The 24,899-nt window shown below is 39.0% G+C and overlaps 1 protein-coding gene across 4 annotated transcripts; it reads right to left on the bottom strand.

The window, feature by feature from the left end:
* Window positions 1–1,011: 1,011 nt before the first annotated feature.
* Window positions 1,012–24,459, bottom strand: LOC109043871 (cytochrome P450 6B7). 4 transcript variants are annotated; one of them, XM_072298195.1, is made up of 7 exons: window positions 24,310–24,418; window positions 22,887–23,210; window positions 9,581–9,835; window positions 7,719–8,052; window positions 6,775–7,002; window positions 5,982–6,233; window positions 1,012–3,614 (listed from the first exon to the last, which is right to left on the bottom strand). In XM_072298195.1, exons 2-7 carry the CDS (start codon window positions 23,193–23,195, stop codon window positions 3,430–3,432), a joined length of 1,563 nt encoding a protein of 520 aa, XP_072154296.1. In that variant the 5' UTR covers window positions 23,196–23,210; window positions 24,310–24,418; the 3' UTR covers window positions 1,012–3,429. The 4 variants fall into 4 exon arrangements, with proteins under 4 accessions (XP_072154296.1, XP_018916756.2, XP_018916757.2 ...); XM_019061211.2 differs by lacking the exons at window positions 22,887–23,210; window positions 24,310–24,418 and adding exons at window positions 11,190–11,515; window positions 13,525–13,661; XM_019061212.2 differs by lacking the exons at window positions 22,887–23,210; window positions 24,310–24,418 and adding exons at window positions 11,190–11,512; window positions 13,525–13,656.
* Between the last annotated feature and the right edge of the window lie 440 nt (window positions 24,460–24,899).

The raw sequence follows: 24,899 nt of genomic DNA, 5'->3' as shown, positions 1-24,899 counted from the left end.
TTTCCTGGTCGTACCCGAAAAAGCTGATGGATGCACTGAAAATCATTACATGGAGTTCATTTTTTTACTCTGGTAATATTTTTTTGGGTTTTCTGGGCTTGACATCCATAGAGCTACCAAACACTTTAATACGATCCTGTTGTTTCCAGTATTTGAACAGTATCTATAATTTTTTACAGTCGCTTTTCTTGTCTTTTTTACTAGTGTACAACATAATGTACAAAATGTCTCGAAATTTTCCGCTCATTGCAATGCTGGCGGGTTGTTTCTGAAAAGCCTATTCCATAAAACAACAGCTTTGCTGGGTTGCGTGTTGAACACACATTTGTGCCACGTGAGTCTGGCACGCACCAATCACCATTTTCACGTAGCGTTCGCATGGTAAAGAATCCAGTGCAGTGTATCTATTTATCTACATTCGAATGCCACCCAAGAATTACCACGAAAGAGTCCTACAGAAGAAGCGCTTCATACGTTCGTTGAATGTAAAAACTGCGCCTATCACATTTTAAGTCATGTTCCATCGGTGCCATAATGGTGCTGTCAAAGAATTTATTAATTTTTCGAAATAAAATTGCTTTTGAGGTGAAGAAAATCTGTTAGGTTAAAAAATTGTTTCCTTCCGAAGATCATTTTCCAACAATGAGGTATTTTTTTCTTTCTCTCTTTTTAGTAGCAAAATAATCTTATTGTCCAAATGACTAATTTTTTTTTCAAAGCAATGTATTTTCGTTGTTGGCAAATTTTATTTGCTGTTTGCACCCTTTTTAGTTTCCTTTTTTACTTGATTTTTTCTTATTTTTAAAATTGTATTTGATTCCATTGCGTTGAAAACAATTTCATTGACAAGAAAAGGGGTTCCATGCCTCAAATAATCTTTTTAGTGAAAAAAATTCGTCTCGAAATAAAAATAAAACTTCGTTTTCAACGAAGAACGAAAAAGTACGAAGAAAATTGCTTCTTCTAGAATAACAACGATTATTAACACGTTTCTATTCCGAATTCGGTGCACACTTTTTTTTTTTTTTTTTTTTTTTTTTTTTTTTTTTTATTATTTTATTTGCACATAAGAGATTTTGTACAAAATACACTTTTAGACTTCATAAAAAGTCTTTTAAAAGCTTTTCTTAACTGTCTAAATAAAATTAAACTAATTCTAAACACATTTTATAAAAAGTACTACCTTTACAATATTAAGGAGAAAGAATAAAGACAAGTTTACTTCAAAGTAAAAAGGTCTTTTTGATTTATCTGTGTGGAAAATTGGGCGACCGGACTCGGTCAAAGCCCGAAAAAGCCCCTGATCACGTCGTGAGAGCGTAGAGAGGCACGTGAGGTTTAACTATTTAGGGAAATTTTGAAAAGCCCTGGATTCCAAGCTCATAGGGCTTGCGACGTTTTAATCTTCGACCACATCGGTCCCATTCCAAGAGCTCAAGAGCTTCAGGGTTGGGGTGCCGGTGTAGTCGAAATTCATATGCAGTGTACATCTTGGTGATGTAGTCCTCCACTGAATCAATGTTGAGGTCCGTGCGAATATCTACATTCCTCTCATACCATCTTGCTTTAGCTATACTTCTTAAAATCTTCATTTGCATGATTTCTATTTTATCTAAATTTGACTTGGCTGCACAACCCCACAATTGGCAACCGTAACTCCAAACAGGCCTCAACATTGATTTGTAGAGGAGCAACTTGATATTTAGAGATAACCGTGACTTACGTCCGATGAGCCACTGCATATTGGAAAATTTCAGTCGCAATTGTGCTACCTTCTTTTTAATATGGTTGCCCCACCTGAGCCTGGAATCCAGGTGAAGTCCAAGATATTTGGCGACATTGTCGTGTGGAATTTTATCTTCTCCTAGAGAGAGCGGGATGTGGGTATATGGACGATTAGTAAAAATTACTTCAACTGATTTTGAGGCATTCAATTTTGTTTTGTCTCTCATTGTCCATTTATTTATTTTATTCAAATGTTGTTGAGCTGTATGACGTGCCTCTCTATAACTCTTGGACGAGGTTAGCACGAGAGTATCGTCGGCATAAACTCTCAGTTTCCCCCTCCTCCCAGACTGTGGGATGTCTGTTGTAAAGAGGGAGTAGAGAAGAGGGGAAAGACAGGAGCCCTGTGGAACTCCCGCTCGGATTTGTCTGAAACCTGAAGTCGCATTTTCGTATCTGACTCTGAACTGTCTTCCGGTAAGGAAAGACGACAGGAGCTCCACATGGTTACATGGGAGCATAGTGAAAAGTTTATCGACGAGCCTCTCATGCCAGACCCGATCGAACGCTTGCGCTACATCAAGGAAAACAGCCACGCAGTATTCGCCCTTTTCCAATGCATCTTCGATAAATTTAGTGACCCTGTGTAGTTGATCCACTGTTGAGTGTTGAGCCCTAAAGCCGAATTGGGCATCAATGATTAAATTATTTTGCTTAACAATTTCATTTAAACGTTTTATGTAGAGTTTTTCAAATAATTTTCCAATAACCGGCAATAGGGAAATTGGTCTATAAGAAGCAGCCTCTGCTGGTGGTTTATCTGGCTTTAGAAGAGTGAAAATTTCTGCCATCTTCCATTGCTTAGGGATATATTTGCATCGAATGACTGCATTGAATATAGCTGTTAGTTTCATAATTGCTTTATTCGGCAGGTTCTTCAAAATAAGACCTGAAATTTTGTCAAAGCCAGGAGCTTTTTTGGCTTTAATTTTACCTTTTATTTCTTTCGTTATCTCAGATGGAGAAATTGTTTTGATTTTTACTGGTGGTATTTTCCTTGGTTTTCGAGTTTTTAATGAGGACACCTCTCCCTGACTGTGCGGTTCGGAGTCGGAGCTGTCTGTGGAGCTTCCATTTTCTGAGTCTGAAGAAGGTGTGGCAATATCTTTGTGAGGCTGGAAAGCCATTTCGAAATGATCTGCCAACCGTTCTGCTTTTTCTAAGTCTGTTTCTGCCCAGGTGTTATCTGCTTTTTTTATTGGAAATTTGAGTTGTTTGGGTCTTTTTAAATACTTAGTAGCAGCCCACAATGAATAATTTTTGTCTGCGTGAGGTGAAAGAGATTTTACAAAATTTTCAAATTTGTGGTTTAAAAATTCATTCATTCGTTTTTTAACTATTTTATTTAATCTATTAAAATGAGCTTTGTCTTCCGGATTAAATGAAATTCGGTGCACACTGTAGCATACGAGTATGCTGATTTTAGGGCATAGATTATTGTCTCACAAACTACGCATACAAGATTTTACAGGTATATTTCGTGACCGCACTCCCCTAACCAGAAAAATTTCTCCAAATGTGCGATCCTTATCACCGCACCTCCACCAAAATCTGAAAACATGTCCGAAAATGCTAAGAATGGAGATTTTAAGCCTACTTTTAGCGGTTGGAAAACGTTCCAGCAAAAACTTCCTCATGATTTCCTCAGCACGCGAGAATTTCTCGAGGCATGACGTCAACAAGAATGTCATCTTTGTGGACGTTGACGAAACTGCGGGGATGAAAATCGTATGCGTCCATTTGCTTTGTGTGAGAGCGGGGTCTCACTTCGTACTTGTGCACCAGAGAGCCAATCAGAGTCGATGCCATCAGGAAACCAACTTTGTAACCTGTTCAGAGGTATAGAAGGGTTAAAAATTCCATAATTTGACAGGTAGAAACAGACAGTATTGAACAAGAAAAAACTAAAGTTGGGTGTCTCAATCCTTCCTAAATCGTAAACTGATGATGATATGACATTCTACACGGAGAAAAAAATTTCGTGCGTGGGACCCGAACTTCGGCAGCTCGACCTCAAGTTTTCGGATGCATGATCAGAAAACTTCAGAGGTCCACATGACCTCAACTTCGGGTCCCATGCACGAAGTTTTTTTCTCCGTGTGCGTCAACTATCAACGAGAAGAAACATCATCCGTTTGGCGAATGCTATTTAAAACATGCGTCATCTATGAATGAGAGCAGAAATCATCCGTTTTGCGAATGCTCTTTAAGAAGACAAAACCTAGAACAAGCGGCATTCTGCCTTGTTATGGGGAAAAGCAGTGAGGGCATTCTGGGATAAGCTTCGGAACGCATAAGAGCGTGTGCTAACCGTGGCTAATACAGAAATGCGCTTAGGGAATAATCAACCTAAACTTCATAATACATCTACAGGGTTATCCAAAAGTCACTGACCACCCCTGTAACTTTTTTCCAAATTGAGATAGAAGTTTGAAACTTTGGCAATGTTCCTCGGTCTAAGGTAGCAACTTTTTGGTCTCCCCAAAATTTTGGGGGGCGGCCCCTCCTAAGGGGGGCGGGGGCTAACTTTTTTTTTTCTAATGGCAACCCCCCCTTTGTGATACCTCATTCGGAAGATAATAGGAAAAGAAAATTTTTGGCGCAAACCGCAGGTCAAAATGTTGATTTTTGACAAAATGGCGTCCGGTCAAAGTTCAACATGGCGGAAATTTGGCATCTCCGTTTTTTATCGGCGGATTGGTCTGAAACTCAGAATCCAAGGGTTTTTTGGGACGAGAAAAACGATTCTGGCATCGGTTTTCCAGAAAAGTCAGTCCTTTTCAAAATGGCGGCGGTCAAAATGGCGGCCTAGAGCGAGAAGTGGATTTTTAGGATGCTTATCGTTGGATTTGCATGAAACTTGGTATCCGGGGGTATTTCGGCACGAGAAGAACGAATCTTTCATTGGATATCTGAAATTCCGATGAATTTCAAAATGGCGGCGGAAAAGAGGGTGAGAAATCAGTTTTACGGCTGTTAACGAATGGATTTGCATGAAATGCGATATCGATAATTTAGTGTTTCAAGAATTAATGAAAGATTTCTTTTTATCCAGCCAAAAACCACCAGGATATCAAATTTCATGCAAATCCGTCGGTAAGCAGCCGTAAAACTGATTTATCGCCACTTTTCAGCCGCCATTTTGAAATTCATCGGAATTGCCGATATCCAATGAAATATTCGTTCTTTTCGTGCCGAAATACCCCCGGATACCAAGTTTCATGCAAATCCAACGATAAGCATCCTAAAAATCCACTTCTCGCTCTAGGCCGCCATTTTGACCGCCGTCATTTTGAAAAGGACTGACTTTTCTGGAAAACCGGTGCCAGAATCGTTTTTGTCGACCCAAAAAACCCCAGAATTCTGAGTTTCGGACCAATCCGCCGATACAAAACGGAGATGCCAAATTTCCGCCATTTTGAACTTTGACCGGCCGCCATTTTGTCAAAAATCAACATTTTGACCTGCGGTTTGCGCCAAAAATTTTCTTTTCTTATTACCTTCCGAATGAGGTACCACAAAGGGGGGGTTGCCATTAGGACAAAAAAAGTTAGCCCCTGCCCCCCTTAGGGGGGCCGCCCCCCAAAATTTTGGGGGGACCAAAAAGTTGCTACCTTAGACCGAGGAACATTGCCAAAGTTTCAAACTTCTATCTCAATTTGGAAAAAAGTTACAGGGGTGGTCAGTGACTTTTGGATAACCCTGCATGTATATTTATAATATTGATACTGTTAATACTAACTTTCTACAGATGACATTCAATAATATTTTACCTAATGTTCGAGATTTCTATATTTGCAGCATTGTCGAGTCTCACAAGTTGCCATCACTGTTTTCTACCATTCAAGTGCAGAGGAAACGATCGATTCTGGGTGATGTAGAAATTTCGAGACAGTAAACTCTTTTTCATTTTCAATTAGGTAACCCTGATACAAAAGGTAGAAGACAATAATCTTTGCTTATATTAAATTTATATGACTTTTCCAGCTTGTATTTAATCAAATTTTTAAATAATTAAATTTTGATTAATTTTTAACTTTTAGTTGATCAGTAATTATTTTTAGTATGAACTAGTATGAATAGTATTTTTAGGTTGAATATCAATTATTTTACACCGGTTCTGCCAATTCAAAGGAATTGTCAATAAATCAGTCCGCTCCAGGTCTGATGATTACACCAATACAGAATTTTTTTACCTGGGCATTTGCGGGGTCCAGTTCCAAAACCAAGGAAAGCGTCAATTGCTTTTTTGTCTCTGTTTTTCGGGCTGAAGCGGTCCGGATCGAACACATCCGGGTTCTGGAAGTGTTCCGGGTCGCGGTGGACAGAATAAGCGTCGACAATGATACGCTCGCCTTTCTTCAAAGTCAAGTCAGTGCCGGCTAACGTGACGTCCTCCGTGCAGACTCGCGTTAGTGCTGAGGTGTTTGGGTACAAACGCGCAGTTTCTAGAAAGGTAGAGATCCAAAATCATTGAAATTAAAGACCCAAACATCAAATGAATTACACTTAACTACTTAGAGTCCTTTTATAGAGAGAGTTAAGACAACGTGGCTCATGGGTGAGACGGGAATAAAGATCATACTAATTGAACGCTTTTCGTAATCTTTGATCAGCTCATTCCATTCCTGTCTCCGTTCTTTCTCTCTTTCCGTTTGTTCCTTGCCGTGCCTCCTACTTCCTGGTCCATTCAAATTTATGATATTTGCAATCGGTGAAAATGTAATCTTTATTCCCGTTTGTGACACTGTGAAATGAATTCGTATTGTCTTTACTCTAAGTATAAAGGGACTCAAGAACTGCTGTTTGCAGTTCATTTTGGAAACAACTTTTGCATCCCCCCAGGAATGTACCGGTCGCATCAAATGGATAATCAAAGAAATTCTTCTGAAGTTTAGATGGTGAAAACAATTTGTTAAAAACTCAAGTCTCAGTTAGTGGATAAAGTATGAGAAATAACCCCAGTGCTCCTAACGTTGCAGTACTCACCATGTAGACATTGGTCCAGGAAGTGAAGATCGCGAACAACTTCGTAAGTGAATTCTGTGGTGTTGTGCTTTCGCATAGCCTCATCCACCTCTTGCCTTATTCGCTCTTGGTACTCAGGGTGGAGTGACAGTAGGTGCATGGTGAAACTCGCCAAAATTGCCGTCGATTCAGTTCTCCCCAACAGTAAGGATAGCCCGAGACCGATCATCTCATTTGTGACGTCCATTTCTGAAAAAGGCCCAATCATGTTTCTCCGTAAAAATGCAATCGTCCTTGGTAAAAAGGGGGCTTCAGTCCAGGTTTTTCATAGTAAAGCTATTTTTTTCGAGTGGAAAAATCGGATTTTTGGATTTCGACGCACAATTTGTTAAGGAAAGCAACGCCGATGAATCTTTTATCCAAAAATTTCTATGAATATTCGTTCTATGTTTCCTTGTTCAAGCTTCAAGCTGGGGAATCGTCGAGTCAGTCTGTCCACGTGTTATTTGAACTCTATGCATACGGACAGGGAAAGCTAAATGCCATAAAATTCTAAGAAATTTTATGTACATATTTTATGATTCGAATGAATCATATCGGAAAACGAATGTTTTCCAACAAATTTATTAGTTGACACCATTACCCCTCCCTCCCCATATAAACCGAGGCGTATTAATAAAGAATCGCTACTTCACTTACGTACTCTTCGTACGACTTCAAAGAATTCAATTATATGTATCTTGAAGATTTGCAGCAGCCAAATATTCAACTCACACGCATTCAATACCAGAACAATGAAATTTTAACATTTTTGATTCAAGATTCCTCATTTGTTTTTGACTATTGGTCTAAGCAGATTCTAGTGGGTTCATAAGAAATAGCTCATAGTTCACAGGTCAACGAAGTACTTAAAAAATCATTTAAGTTCCAAAAATTTGAGAAATTTTAGATCTTGGTCTCTTTACCTGAATCTTCTTTCTTGCCTTGGTCTTGCTCTTTGAGGTTGATGAGAATGTCAATGAAGTCATTTTCATTGCTACCGGTTTGACCTCTCTGCGCCGTTTGCTTCTGAAGCATACTCTTCATCGATTCGATGTGGTTTTGAGTGATGAACTTCAAAGACTCGAAACCTTGAACTCCTTGGAGGTGCATCTGAGCAAACGCGCTTAGAAGTCGGTTCCACCCCGGCTCGGCAAAACTTTCAACAAGCTTAAGAAGTTCTCCTTTTTTCTCGTATGAGTTAGCGCCCAGGCCGAAAAAGCTGTTGGAAGTGCCATCCTGGATGAAGTTCATGGCCACCTTGGAAACAAGGAACGTTAAGTTTAGAATACAGAAATAAAAACTGGTCGTCTAAACTAAATTTAAGTGTCATATACAGCCTCGTTTCTCAAATGCACGAAAAATGAACGCAAAATAAGTTTACGCACTTTCAGAGGGCAATAGAAGGTCCGCCATCTTGATTCGTGTATTGACCTTTAATGCTGATTAGAGAACACTTAACGTTCCGTTCCACTGTAGAAGTGCGTAAACGTATTTGGCTTGAATTCCATTCCAAATAGCGATACACCCAGAATACCATGCAGATATCAGACACCTATGCAGATGGCGAAAATGTTGCCGCTCATAAAGCTACTTCCTTGAAAAAGTACAGTATCTCGTAAATCGTAGTTTTAGGTTGAACACGGATTTCACGTTTCAATCCCAGATACTCTCATCCGGAAAAAAGTAAGAACGTTCGTTGCACTATTCTGTTAACTGGAGACGTAGTTAGCGTTATGAGTCAGAATGTGTCAACGCTTGTTTTCGACGTAAAATGTCGCAAATGACAAAGTTCCCACGAAAGTACGTCTGCAAATGCCAACGTTGCGAAATTTCAAATTGCAAACTGTGGGCGATCCTAATTGAAAATTTTACCGATAATTTTTCAAATGACACGTAAAACTCAAAAACATTTTAGACGAAAATTGCACAATGATTTTTCTAAAAAAAATTAAATTGTTAGGGTCACGAGATTGTTTCACGATACTGCTTAGCATAACAATACGTGAATAGCAGAGCAAATTATGTCTTAACCTTATATTGTTCCGCGAAAAAAAAGATTTAGGGTAAAAATTTCTATTTGCTGTTATCGATATATTCTACGATTTACATATGTGTACTTCCAAAACAGTAAGGTCAAAATTTCGAGCCAAAATTTGCATTATTTATGATCTCTTTTGGGATTGAAATTGATTCTTTTCTATAACGCTTGGCAAGAGCGGTGATAAACTTTAGCAGCAATTTCCTAGAATTCTCCGTTTTTCGTCCTTGAACTTTTGATTGCCTTAAATGGTTAGTCTATAGAATTTTTTGCACCAAAAGTACAAAATTAACCTCTCCAAGCTGAGGTATAATAATCTTCGTTTTTTCTATCGCAAGGGAACATTTTACACCGTTGCATTACTAACACGCATGGCCTTTAGAGAAAAATGATTACCATATCTCAAAATAATGATAAATATGTTTGAAAGGGTTGCCTCAAGACTGCCTCATGTCCAGGCAGTTGGACAAGTGGTATGAACATGTGCAAAGAATGTCGGAGGACAGGTCGCCCAAACAAGCTTTGGATTGGAGGACGTCCCTTAAAAGGATGGCGACAGAGCGTTGACGAGGAGATGTTGCGTTGTCAGTAGCCCGATAACCTCTGGGAAGATAGGTACATGTGGCGTTTGAGTGTCGCAGAACGCCAGAGTGCGTTTTAGGAGCCATTCTTATGTATGTATGTATGTTTTAAAGAGATGGAAATCTTAACGGGATGTGGAAATTGTGGAGTATTAATGATACAAACCTGCTTAGTATTGATGGGTTTTCCTTGTAGACGGGCTTCTTCCGCGTGGGTCCACATATTGGCGATCTGGTTACGAATCTTGGCGAAGTGCTCTCCGCTCACTCTTGCCGTGGTGAACATGGGTGAGAGTGCATTTCGGCCGGATTTCCACACACCTTTGTCCGTGCACAGATTCAGCATATGCTGAGCAATCTTGTCTTTCTGCGATGCTGCCCAACCAGTCTCGAACGTTTTGTCGAAATTCTTCACGAATAACTGCAAAAGAGAGCCGACGTCATTTGAACTGCATTTTACCACGATAAACTACAATTTCTGGTATATCTGTAAAACCTTCTTTCTCCACATGAATAGTATTTGTAGCTCCTAATTTTAAAATTAGCCAAGAGTAGTTTAATTCAAAATTTAGTTGATTCCGAAATACACTTATAATCAAAGATTATCGATGAAGGACCAGCTTAAAGATTAATGGACAAAATACAGGGAAGTAAGTCCATGCCAGATCGAGCTGAAATCGAGAAAAAGGGGTTTGAAGTTTCACATCCTAGCCGTAAGATGTATTTGAAGTTCACCTAGGAGCATTCAAAATAAAAACTTCACGAGGGATCGATAGGTAAAAAAGAAGGAAGTTACAAGGGTTCATGTAGGTGTCTTTAAAAAGGTAAATATTTTATAATAATAGGAATGATATCTGTTCTCTATTTCGAATTTTAAACAAGAAGAAAATCAAATAGAAAAAAACGGGGGAAATTTGAGTATGTCAGGGAATTTTTTGAACAACTATCCCTAGATCCAAAGCCGAGTCAGATTGAAATGACTATCTCTTCTGGGGGAGTCATGAGGCCAGTACATACTAGCGCTTCAGATGCACATCCACAAAATACATCCTAAAAAAGAACCACACATCAAATTGAAAAAAAAAGAAAGAAAATCGAGTGTCAACATAGCCGATAACAGGAATAACGTTTTTGGCCTCGTTTTTTCAGAACTATTTTCTTAATCTGAGCGGCACCTCATCGACAGCATAGACCATGCATTCCGAGCTTGCGCCTTGCGTAATTGCGCCTTCAATTTTGCAGATGCAACAGAGACATTCATCAAGCACGAATAGTTGTATCTTTGCGCCGTCATCGACGCGCTCTTTTTCCTTGCTTGTTCCATGCTTTTTGTTCCATTTTACTAATTTTGCGTGATGCTTCAAGGGCTCGCGATTGTGGAAACGTCTATTTTTGGGTTAGCAAGTTATAAGTTCAAAAAAAAATAATAAAATCTTGGTATGGTTCCAGATAAATTGCTAAACTTTTCACCCAAAACCCAGCAAGAAGGCTACAAAGGATAAAAGTAGGGTTCTAAAAAAAAGATGTCTCTATCATTCGCCGAGGCGAAAGGTCATCAAAGAGGCTCTACTTGTTTACAAGAGCAAACAAAGTCACGATTCGCCTTCATTGGAAAGACTAGGCAAATTAATTATAACCTACGCGTTGAAACGAGGATTGGGTTCTTTTGATACTTTAACCATGGAAAAAATAATGTTCTGCACTTCGTCACGGATGTATTTTTCTAAAACTTCCAAAATAGTTAGACCTCCTCTGTCAAATCGTGTCTAACTGACCTGCTTGATGAGTGCCGGGCTCCGGACGAGGACGACAGGCATGGTGGCGATGAAGAAAGCGACGAGGTCCTTGTCCTTATTCTCCCGGTAGATGCGGTCGATAGGGACGACGGCGGAGTTGCTGCCCACGCTCCAGAAGTACTTGTGCCCGATCAAGAAGCTCGGCTCCAGAAAAGGGATCTTCGACTTGCGCCACTCCGCCACCCGCCGCGAGTACACCAGATAGTTAAGCGCCAAGCACAGGGATCCCACAAATAGGGGCACGCACAGCAGAGGCGATAGTGAGGAGAGCGACTCTGAGAAATCCATCATGGTGTTATCACCTGCTGAAAAAAGAAATATGAAAAAAGGAATGTCAAAGAAAAGAGAGAATGCCGAGAAAAGAGGGCGTCCAAAATCGAATGGTGGAAAGCAGCACCGGATTATAAATGACGCATCAAGATAGCGGCTGCACCAGGCGCTATTACAATAAAGGCGCTGAAATGAGGGGAATTTTTTTCGAAGAGAAATGAAACGGGGAAAATGCAGTGAAGAACAATAGGTAGACAAGTAGAGTAAGGATAAAGAGAGCGAAAAAATAAGAAGAAATAGTTCAATGTTTGAAATGATGTCAAAGTTGTAGCTTACATCGTTTCAAAGCTTGCGGGTTGCCTCTTGAGATGACGAGCACACATATGAAAATCGCGCTCATAGTAAACTTCGACAGAGACAATATACAATGCGTAAAAGTATTGGTAGTCATCGGCAAATTGGAGTCTGCCTTCAATTGTACCGTTGAGGTAAAAAACATACCGGGGAATGCGAAATGTTTTCTATTGGTAAACCACACATACGAGTATACCTCCACCCATAAACTTTGATTTTGTAAGCCAATTAAAAAGGCTTAAACCTCTTTTTAGATATTGTCAACTTGAAGGTAGCCTTCCATTTCATCGTTTTTTTTTTTTATTTATTTAGTTTTTCTTTTTACAGGCAACATCAGGGCCGGACCTAGGAGGTGGCTACATGGGCTGAGGCCCATGGCGGCAAATTTTGCGGTTTTTTTTTTTTTTTAATTTAGGTATAAAAACAAATCGGATTTAGAAAAAAAATTACAAACGAGAAAGGGCGACAAAATCTCTAATATACTGAGAATATAGTAATTTCTAATTTTGTCGTCTTTTGGTAATACAAGAGACAGCACCTTTAATTAGTCGAGTTAAAAGAGAAAGCAAACACCAGCAGCCAAGCAGTTTGGCCTGGAATGGCGCGGCGCAGAGAGCAGTGATGACGAGGGCTTGAGATTAAAAGGAGTAGCCCTCGGCGCGGCGGTCGGCATGTAACGCGTATTAGCGCCTGCAAGACTGCACGAATACTTCACGCATTGCGTCAAACTTAGGGCGTTCAGCAGCGGTCGGCGTGAAACGCAAAGCGCCTACAAGACTGGAAGAATGCTGCACGCATCGCGCCTAACACAGTGTGGTCAACGTGGCGCGCGGCGGCGGCGGAAGTTAAAATGATCAAACCACATAGGTATGTTTGTTCTTTCATAATTTTTTCGTTCATTTCTTATAAATGGAAGGCCTTGTTCACACAGAGATCGGTTTATGGAAATTAACTTTCGTGCAGAGTTCCGTGAACTTTTACTAGAAGAGCTTGACAGGGCTTTCGCAAAAAATATGTCCAACACGAGTAAACGCATCTTATGCACTCCTTCCCCTCCGGCACGTTTACTTAATGGTTTTCATTGATGTTTCAAAACGAATGAGAAGGGGCGGCAAAATACTGGCGGCCCATGGGTTGCAAGTAGGTAAATCCGGCCCTGGGCAACATATTTACCGGGTAGCGCGAATAGCTATACCCATTAAAAAAACATTCATGCATCCCGTTCCATGAAAATGCCAATGGAAAATGCGTAAAAAAGCATGATGCAGAACTTATCTGATTTCAAATTTAATGTCTAAGTAAAATTTACTATTTTACAAGTCAAAATGTAATGAAAAAATGTGGATGTAAAAATCAGTGGCAAAATTTAGATGACGTATTTCGTATGTTTAAGAGAATGAAAAAAAAATTCTTGAAACTCTGAATAAATTAAGAAAACATCTACGCACCCGATAGAGCGAAAATTGAACAGTACTTAGGGATGAAAATTAAAGATAGTCCAGTAAACTGATTCATGGTTTTAACACTGCGTGAATAAGTGGCGCAATGATATGATCATGGAATAATATTCAATAATAATATAATAATTATTTTCAGAATAATACACACATTTTAAACATGGATCTCTCGATCCGTATCATGATTTTAGGATTTTTTATAGTTGCAATTATATACTATGAATGTGACTTACCTAAGTATAATTGTTAAATAGCTCACAAAACGAACGACCAGAAAATTAGGAGGATGCTTTCTTTGCCAGACTTTCAGATTTCGCCTCTGCGTTACGCTTTTATACGTTCCTCATCTTCGGTGAAAAGAAAGCACGTGTGAAAATATGTGCGTTCCAACGATTGTTTTTATTGTTTTTCGATTGATATAATAATAACTGAGTCGTAAATATAGCATTGTTTGCATCTTCTTCCTATTGTGCTCTTCAAATTCTAGGAACATCGAGTCTCCCGAACAATGGTTCGGAAGCACTTTTACAATCTTCTCGACGAATAGAGACCTTGGAGTAATTTTCCTTCACTTACGTTTTACGTAACTCGTGAATACGAAATATTGGGGTTACATAATATTCTTCAAAAGATGTTATTGCTATGGCAATTCATTGCATATTGAGTTATAATTCGTTTTAATGTAAGATCAGGGTGCCCGCGTATGCCCAAGCAAATTGGGGAAAGTATACTTCACCACGATTTATATTCCTATTGATGTAAAGCTGTATTCCGTTTGATCAAAAGGTAGGGTTTAGTTAAGAAAACGGAAAGCTGGTGCTAATTTGTTCAAACATTTCTTTCAGATTCATTTTGCTTAAATATGAAGATCGAAAAAAATCTGCCGACGGGTGGGATTGGATCAAAAAAATTTAGCATTGTGAAAGATGATGACTAGAGATTCTACATAGCAAACTTTATACTGATCTTTTTCTAGAAATACAAAAGAGAAATATCAGAAAAATTTCAATCAGCAGTATACGAATGAGTAGTGCAGTGTTTTTTTTTTTTTTTTTTTTTTTTTTTTTTTTTCAGACATTTCATTATCATACTTTTAAAATTGAAATACTTTTCAATCCCATTCGATTTATTAGAAAGATTAGTCAAATCTGTGCTCGAGAATTGTGCAAACTTAAAAAAATATTTATGGAACAGACAGTATATATTTTTTAAACCTACCTGAATTGCTGATAACAGCTAGATTTAAATGGTCAATAAAAGGAAGATATTTTCTAAAGACATTCTTCCGGATTGAAATCATTCTTGAACTTTTTTTTTTTGAACTTTCAGTGCATTTCATGCAATAATACAGTCATTTCTCAAAACGGCAAATAAATAAAAAAAAAAGAAAATTACTAAAATTGAGCTCGCTGATAAGAACGCCTGAACGCATCCGAGAAAAAAATTCCTATATATTTTTTGAGTCCGGGCTTTGGTCCAGATCCCACCGGCGGGGACACGTACAGCTATAGTGAGGTTGAGAGCAAGGACCTCAACCCCAAGAAATCCATCCAGGGCTTTTCAGTTAATCACCTGCTGAAAAAACGTGGGAACTTTGCGAGTTGCAAAAATGCAAACCATTAATACTCTAGCGATGATGAAAAAACTGGGATTCAATATTCTCTTACGAGGAGCTACAGTTACTTTACTCCATTTGCCGGCTGATGGATCTTGGTCTAAGCAATGCGCCCAATAAATGTAGCAAATATTGGCTTGTTTAGCATACAAATCGCTCAACACGTTACTCAATAGCATTTCAATCATCAAGGGGTGAAAACTGCACCACAATGCAATCGCTGTGCAAACTTTCACTGCACTGGACTGCGGTGAAAGTTTGAAAGTATAGCAATGAGGCTATAGATGAAAGTCTCTTTACGTTCCTGAAAATACCACGGACGTCCATTTCGACACGTCCATGTCTACCTTTTGAGGGCCAAGGGTTACAATTGTTCAGCACGCATCAATTATGAAACCAGAAAATATGCTCTCAGCCCACCAACGAGATGAATCTCATCCCTCCTACGGGGTTCCCGTGCTCCGTCGGATTTCGCTGCCAACTTTTCCCATCCGTCCGAGGAGAATTTCAGGAGCGCCAAGAGTCAAAGTTACAGAAGACACAGATTTGCACTCGTTAGAATTTTTATTTTGGCTTGAATTTGGCATCTAGCTGAAGAATACTTTTCACCATCTCATGTTCCACGTCATAATCTCCACAAATGAGGGAAAACAATTCAATATCAAACCATGTAATTCCCCTTTAATAAAATATTAAAACATTTTCTTCAAAACCAAATTAGTTTTGAAAACATCTTAAATTTTAGATATAATTTGCGGATAATTCGCTTGCGGCATTTATATTCCTCAGAAGCACCAAATTATAGACAATAGGGTTTGTTTAAATAGGAGATAATTGATATAATTTTAAGGCTAAAGTCAAGCGACACGTAATTTGGAACTATAAATTCTAGCCTGGTTTAAAAACAACGTATGTGCGATTAGTTTCCCTATGCACGTAAGTGTTTTTCCAGAAAAGCCAGAATTTATAGTTCCAAATTGCAAAATGCAGTCCAATTCATAAGACAAAAGGAACCAAAACAACATGACTGTTGAATAAAGGAAAGCCTGGCATCGATAACGGCGCAAAGATACAACTATTCGTGCTTGATGGATGTCCGCGTTGCATCTGCAGAATTGAAGGCGCGATGGCGCGAGGCGAGAACTCGCAATGGTCTGCTCTATGCTGCCAAGGAGCCATTAAGTAGGACGAGCAGATATTCTGCTTTTGGGAAGCAGGAAATTTGAATTGACAGAGGTCGGAAACGCTGATTCTCACTTTTGAATTGTATGGAAATTGAATTGTAGAGTGCTGATAACAGACGCATAGTAGTTGGACTGCATTTTGCAATTTGGAACTGTAAATCCTGGCTCATTTAAGAAACTACTTATGTGCATAGGGAAACTGATGGCACATACGTTGTTTTTAAACCGGGCCAAAATTTATAGTTCCAAATTGCTAAATGCAGTCCATTTATCAAAACAATGCCACGATTATTCGTGTTTCAATGCCGGGCGCTTAGCGTAGCTAAGTAACTGAAGGCACTTCCTAGCGATCGGAACTACGTCTCCGCCTGATCTGAAAGTAAATTCACTAAAAAGATCCAGCTCGAATTGGTTCCCTTACGAGAACTCATTTGCGCTCGATAGAAAAGCCAAGACGGAACCAGCCGTGAGTTGGTTCCTCACTGTGAAATGGTTCCTCCGATTCATAAAAGCAACGTAAGGCACCAATCACAATCGATACATTCAATTAGATACTTTGAATTGTCGACTCAATTATTTCGGTTTTAGTGAGTCCCCAAAACGTTTTTCGGTTGATGAGAAGCAAAACTTTGGTTGTTTCAAGCGATGGCAAAGAACGGGTGCACTAAACCTTTTCCCTCGGTTTTCTTAAAACGGCTAAAAGCGTGCCACTTCCCAACTGCTTGATGAGATCCCTTTTCCCGGACAAGACGCTTGTGATGCACCTGCTCCTAGATGTTAGCAGTTTTTTTTATTTATTTCAAGATTTTAATTACACAAAAAAACTGTTACTTTGGCACGCAAAAGTATGTGCGCCATCTGATTTTAAAGATAACTTAATTTCGGTAAAAACGGCGCTTGTGATTGGTACTTCTCTCAGAAGTGACGACTTTCCTCTGAACGATAGTAAGTATAGTATGAAAGATCCTTACTTCAATATATGGTTAAATTATCTGAAAAAACTAAAGAATGACCTGAAAACAATAGGTAAGGGGTGTGGGGAACGACTTTCCGTATAGTCGTTCAGCCCAGTTTCCACTTGAAATACTTTCATGTGCGTCACCTACCTTCAGAAAAAAAGGAGCAAGTAAAAATATGTGTATTTCACTAAATGTCTTCAGCTATTTATTGTTTCCCAAAAGGAGTGTTAGCGGTCCAGTTTTAACTGCGATGCATTCTTTCCAGTTCTCTATTGTACTTTTCCTGTTGTATGAACAATTTAAACAATGGTGCGGAAATATGCTCAGAATGTGTGAAACAAACGAAGGCCTTGAGTGATTTTCATGCACTTCACATACCATTTGTGGTTAAAAAATATGGGATTACAGTAAGTAAAAATGCATCTTCGCAATGCAGAATGTATTCGAGCCTCCTTCTTTAAAAGTCTCGTTGCTCTTCACTCGGATTGAGAAATCTTTCAAGTATTATTTTTCTCACTAAAACGCCTGAAAAGTCATTGAATATTTAAACGAGGGAAGCGAGAAAGTAAAACATAGTATAGGAAATCCTGTTAGAGTCAATAAATTCCAATTCTCGGTTTTTGCAGCCACGTTGCACTGGTGGCATAAAAAGGCAAATGAACGCAATGAAACACCACACAAGGTGAAAAATACAGTATACTGCAACATATGTTTCCCCATCAAAGTTTTTCGTGGAATTCTGTCAAAAAATAAAAAAAAAAACCAAAAGCTCATCAGTGAAATATTGTAATGTTGTCTGTTTCTATTACTTTAAACTTCCCTATTCGCAAAAAAAAACAAAAAAAAAAAAAAAAAAAAAAACGAAAATATATTCGTACCATAAACCGGTTATTAAACGATTTCCTTCTTTGAGTTAATATTTTTCTCAGTGTGCTGAATTTTTCTTCGCAACTTTACAAATGTAACGTTTTAAATTTGAACTTTTTTTTTCTAAATTCAAGATTACCTCTTTGTCGAATAATCCACTGTATTACATTTTGCAATAAGGAAGTACTATTTCTGGTCCTTCCATACAGGCACCTGTCTGCATAAGGAAACAAGTGGCATATATCTAAAATGAGCCAGAAATAATGATTGCTAATTGCAAAATGTGGTCCTATCTGCTTTCAGTGGGCTTTACCTTGCTTTTAATATTTCCGTGAGGAGGAAGTTGATATTGACTCATTTTTTAAACACTGACTTGTCACACATCAGTTCATTTTGAGCTCTTTTAACATTTTTGACGTATTGTACGTGAATCGTTGACGAGGAGCCAAGACTTGCAGCAGTTTGGTTTACACCCTACCTGGTGGATACCGACAACATGTAATACACTTCTAGATTTGTGCGGTCGTCAAACGCCTTCATTTATGTAGCTATGCAATTCTATTCCGTAATGCACGAATAGTTGCATCAACGGTGTCGTCTTTATGTGTCCTCTATACGTATTAAAAAGAGATTATGAGAGCGGATGATTTTGACCGATAATAGATTACAATGACGCGTAAAGCACTCATTGGAAATAAAGTTGAACCAAGGGATGGAATCAATGGAGCCAAGTAGTTTTGCCAAAAATTGTTCACTGCTTGGAATCAAATTAATGCAGTTTATTATCAACAGGTACAATTTTTTGAAAAAGTAAACAATATTACCATCAACACAATAAATGAAGTTTTTCCGCAAGAAACTACTGAAAAACAAGAGGATTAAATGAGCAAAAAACAGAAACTAAATATCGCGGAAAAAAGATCCCGAATATCTCCTTCAGCAAGTGAGAACTTCTCGAGGTTTGAAATCGACGAGGATGTCATCTTTGTGGATGATGGCGAAACTCCTTGGATGGAAATCGTACGCGTCCATCTGCTTCGTGTGAGAGCGTGGTCTCACTTCGTACTTGTGCACCAGAGAGCCAATCAGAGCCGACCCCATTAAGAGAGCAACGTTCTTACCTATCAGAGAGTGAAAAAGGATCAATAAATTCGTGTTGTGATAATATAATCATAAAATGCATCATTCCCTCATTTGGAAGGCGAGGATGAATATGAGAGTAAAAAGCTTTTATTTTTCGATTGAGGGGGTCGCAATACTTCTTGAAGTGTTGTGCAGAATTGGATAAATATCGTCCATTTATTGTTTGCCTTTATTTTGTACATGTAGTTGATTCATCTACCTGGGAGCATGAATAATAAGTTATTTTATAAATATACAGTTATTTTGCTGCATGCGTTGTCTGCACCGATCAATCATTGTTCAATTCTGTTGGTAGATATCGTCCTCTTGAAGTTAGACATCAAGTTCAAAGCATAGACAACAATTCCAACTGGGAGCCGGAATGAAGTGAATGCTTTATTTATTTATTTTTTTCACATCACATATATATGACTTCATAAGCTTCAATCTGAACGACGAACAATGTTGTGATTATTACTCAATTATGGTCAACTTGAATTTCGCCTTAAATTTTGCCGCTTAGGCAACAAACATACCGTAGAGCACGAATAGTTATCTATTCGAAAGACATACATTATCTCGATCTTAACAATTAACCGAATCGATAACAATTTTTATGAACAAGCTTATCGTGCTCTGCTTGAAATGTTCATTTTGGAAACTTTATTTCTAATTTTTCAACAGTTTTGATTTTCCTCCATGATGTACGCTTAAATTCTAAGCCCAGTCGATAATCTTTAGAGAAGGTAGAAAAAGAGAAATGTGAAGGAAGGTGAGGGAGCAATTTATACGTTCGGCTGACTCCTAAATGCTCTTACCTGGACACTTTCGAGGTCCTTTGCCAAAAGCGAGAAAAGCATCAATACTATCCATGTTTTTCGAGCTGAAGCGGTCCGGATCGAATTTATCCGGGTCCTCGAAGTATTGTGAATCGCGGTGAACAGAGTAAGGGGAGAAGATAACTCGTTGACCCTTCTTGAGTGTGCAGTCAGTGCCGGCCAGAGTAATGTCCTCCGTGCACACCCTCGTTAGTGCTGTGTTATTCGGATACAAACGTGCAGTTTCTAGAGACACACAGACATTAATATAGGACGTTGTACAAAGGAATTAAATTAAAAGAAAAAAAACAAGATCTATATAGAAGGAAAACAAAATAAATTACATCTGAATTATTATGAGTAGGGGCTGCTTTAACAACATATCAAGAACAAGGCAAGGATCAATCACATAGTGACCGCAGCTTGGTACCGCCATATTGAGGATATATTTAGAGAGGATTTTGAAATTTAAGATACTTATGAAAGGAAAGACAAAGAAATAAGTTACATCTGATTAATTATGACTGGGGGCTGCTTTTACAACAACTTTAGAGCAAGGCTTTAGGTTAAATTGGAAATGATCATAACGATTCAAACTCACCACGGAGACACTGGTCGATAAAATGGAGATCACGAACGACTTCGTAAGTGAACTCTGTAGTGTTGTGCTTCTTCATGACCTCTTCCACCTCTTCTCTTATTCGCTCCTGATATTCGGGGTGAAGAGACAGCAAGTGCAAAGTAAAGCTCGCTACAAAGCCAATTGAAATCCCTCCAACAAACAATATAGACAGTCCAAGACCGACCATTTCATTCGTGATGTCCATCTCTGGAAATTTCAATGAAGTGGTTTTTCGTTGATACCGTATGAAAGGCTTAATTGTAATTTTTCGGAACTTCAAAAAAAAGTCGTCCCTCGGGATCGTATTCCTAGGACAGTGACTTTTCGTTGGGGCCTCATATAGTTATGACGCTGTGACACAGGGAGGATTAAGGCAGTCTTGAACATATCATTATAAAATAGACAATTACTGCAAGCCTCGAGTAAAAATTTTTATTGTACGTCCAGAGATGGAGCCTTGCATGCAAGCATTATAATTATTTGCTAATGAAAAAAATAAAAAATATAGGGGAAAAAGCGATTATGATCGTGAGATTATTTAAGGTAGGTATCAACCTACCATCGGCAAAACTTCCAAAGTATGTATATTCTTTTGAATTATGTAATTTTCTTTGGTGGCAATCATTAGGTCTCCGCGAAGAGATCTGTTTCCAGAGTTTTACAATACTGAAGTTTACGCGAGATTTTAAAAAATGGTCCATTTTATGATCCTATAATATTCAGAGCTTCCTTATACGTCCCTTAATCACAGTGTAAACCATATTGGGCATTCTCAGGAAAGGACTTGTTTAAAAAAGGACTATGTATTGAACGACCGCGACCCCTCAAAAGACTTTTTCGGTTTAAAATTGTTGATATTCGTAATGCATTTATGATCTAAATTGACAGGAAAACTTCATTTATGGTAATCTTTTACAATTATCTTGAGGTGCTGAGGGGGACATATATGACCATGAACTGCATGGCACAGGAAGCTGTACCGATACAAAATCTTCTTCTGCGCGATTTTGAATTTTTAATGAAGCTGTTTCTAAAGACATCCCCATGAAGGGATATAAAACTCTTAAATTTAAAAAAAAAAAAAAAAATTGAACACAGAGCTGGATAGGTCTTTGTCATTGACAGAGACAAACCACCTCTGGCTTGACACCTCGCAAGTTTTACTTCCTCAATATCATGAACTTTTGGCTTTTTTTTTTGGGGGGGGGGGCAGATTCCTCCCAACGTACAGCTATCGAGGCTTCATAGTTTGTGAGCACCCTCTTACCTGAATCCTTTGTTTTGTCTCGACCTTGTTCTTTAATGTCAAGGAGGATGTCGATTAAGTCATTTTCATTGCCACCGGCCCGACTTCTTTGAGACATTTGCTTCTGAAGTAGACTTTTCATCGATACCATATCCTTTGGAGTGACGAATTTTAACGAATCGAAAGCCTGGAATCCCTGAAAGTTGAAACCTCGTAGCAGTCTGCTCCATCCTGGCTTAACAGAACCTTGAACAAGCTTACGAAGTTCCGTTTCCTTTTCGTACGAGTTGGCATCCATGCCGAAAAAGCTGTTGGAAAAGCCGTCCTGGATGAAATTCATCGTTACCTAGGAAACAAGGAAACCTATATTCAATCTCATGATACATATCATAATATCGAATTTTCATATTGCGTCTAATAGCTGTGCGATAAACCACTCGTAGACGGTGCTAGAGATATTGGCAGAGGCTACCGTGTGCCATAAAATCTAGAGCTTGGCCAATTTCCCACTCGGTTGTTTCAATCAGTAGTTTTATTAAATAGGTGACTATTCCTAACCTGCTGTGTATTGATGGGCTTTCCCTGGAGCCGGGCCTCCTCAGCGTGGGTCCACATGTTGGTGATCTGGTTCGTGATCTTGGCGAAGTGCTCACCGCTCACCCTTCCTGTGGCAAACATGGGCGAGAGAGTGTTTCGGTCGGATTTCCACACGCCTTTATCCGTGCTCTGGCCCAGAACGTGTTGTGCTATCTCGTCGTGAGGTGATGCTGCCCACCAAGTCTCGAAGGCTTTGTCGAAGTTTTTCGCAAGTATCTGTAAAGAAGAGCCGATTGAATTTAGAGAACATCACGCAAAAATACAATTTGTCCACAAGAGCGAAATCAACGATTCCCCTTCATTCAAACGACTAGGCAAAATTATGCCCCACGCGTTGAAAAAGTCGCATGCGGAGAAGAATCCCGTTTCCTTACGACTTAAACTCTGTTTCAAATAACATGATTTTCAACTAGATGACTCTGAAGAAGAAAAGGTTGGCTTCTAAGGTTCAGCCGGATTTAGAGGCAACTTCCTCAGTAAAAATTGGATTTTCTAGTGATTTAACTTTCAATTAGTGAGGGGTAGTAGAGAGCCTCCACTCGGTCTCCGAGTCCAACCAACTAACCTGTTTGATGAGTGCCGGGCTCCGGACGAGGACGACAGGCATGGTGGCGATGAAGAAAGCGACGAGGTCCTTGTCCTTATTCTCCCGGTAGATGCGGTCGATGGGGACGACGGCGGAGTTGCTGCCCACGCTCCAGAAGTACTTGTGCCCGATCAAGAAGCTCGGCTCCAGAAAAGGGATCTTCGACCTGCGCCACTCTGCCACCCGCCGCGAGTAAACTAGGTAGTTGAACACCAAGCACAGGGATCCCACCAGCAAGGGAACGTACAGCAGGGCTGGCAGGGAGGACAGTGGCTCTAAGAAATCCATCGCGGGCTTTTTCACCTGCTGCAACGACGTGGAAATTTAAGGAGTTATTAAGAAAAAAACTCACTTGTTAAAATTTCTAGACCTGTTGTTCATTTATTACGTCACGTTGAATCGACGCACCTCCTTTTACAGTCATCGCTTTTTAAGCAATGCGACCCCCTCTAATTAAAAAATTGGGTCAAATTTTATCAGGGCCCCCTTTCAACGGAAACAACATATATTCCCCCACCTGTTTGACGAAAACCTATAGTAAGTATAAGACCACGGCAGACTGCACCGACTTCAGTGTGAAATTAGAGAGGGTCGGACCCTCCTTCTGTCACGCATGTGTTACGCGAGGCCAGCCCTTGTCATACTCTAAGTGCGAATAGTAATTTCTGATTTACAGATTATGTAGACGCTAGAAGATGGAAGTATGCACGAAATTCATGAAAGTATTTTTTTCGTGGGAAGATGATAAAGTTAAATATTTCTTTTATAAAATGCCAAAATAAATCCAATAGGTACGTGTTTATTCGAAGCTTAGAACCATTCTTGGTCCAAAACTTTACTTACTGGTTCAGTGAAGGGTCTTATTTTCGCACGTGGTAATTCAAGAAAGAAACGCATGAATCAGTGTTAAATTAAACTTACTTGTGGTGGCATTTTACTCAATTGGATTTTTACCTCGCTTGACATATATTTATTTTATGAAAGAGAAATATTGCATTCGCAAGTATACCGCTTGCATACTTGCATGGTACAAATTTTGACATTCCATAGAAAGGTCAATCGAAGTATGTTGCCTAATTGAATGCAGCTTGGATGCCTCAGGTTACAGCGGTTCATTTTTTGTTTGACCATTCAAAATTATGAGTTTTCCTAATTTTCAAATATTTTATGAGAATATCCGTGGGGGTGAAGAATGAATGATGCATGCATGCATCAGTAAAAACTAAATATTTGTTTTACCTACTCGTCGTATCATTTTGAGATTTTTCGAAGATGCGATGTACGAGTACTTCAGTTAATCATTTTAAGATTCAAAGAACTTCCAGACATGCGTTTCTATCCTTTGTTGTCAGTTAAAGATTTTTTTAAAAATTAGTAAACATGGTTTATGATTGTTACTTACCTCGGAATAAATGCAAAGTGGCTGACAAAATTGAAAACTTATGCGAAAATTAGGAACTACGTTACCGAGATGTAAGTGACATGCAGACTTTCAGACTAATGTTCTTCGTGAAACATTTTATACGCCCAATTATCCTCATGAAAAAAGGAACACGTGTAAAAATAAGTGCAGACATGACTTATTATTTATTGTCTTTCGATTTCTGTTTTAGCGAATCAGTCGTAACTAATGCATTGTTCAAAACTTCCTATTGTGCTCGTCCCATTTTCGTAGAACCGAAACAATGATATGGAAACGACTTCAAGAATTTTAGACAAAAAGAGAGGTAGCTCGGTCATTCTACTGCACTTTGACTGCAGAAAGTGGTGACAAAGTATGGGATTACAGTAGGTAAAAATGCATGTTTGCAATGCAAAATGTGTTTCGAGCCTCCTTCTTTAAAGGTCTCGTTGCTCTTCACTCGGACTGAGAAAGAGCGACGCCAAGAATGGCACAATTTGGGCCAGAAGGGATTTTTCTGAAACCGGGCCCAAACGATACCTTATGATACCCTAAAACTCTGGTTAAAATTTTAGCTTGAGTATACGCTC

Source organism: Bemisia tabaci, chromosome 3, assembly GCF_918797505.1.
Source record: "Bemisia tabaci chromosome 3, PGI_BMITA_v3".
Lineage (NCBI taxonomy): Eukaryota > Metazoa > Arthropoda > Insecta > Hemiptera > Aleyrodidae > Bemisia > Bemisia tabaci.
Note: the sequence above shows the minus strand (reverse complement) of the source record. Positions and strands in the feature narration are given on the sequence as shown.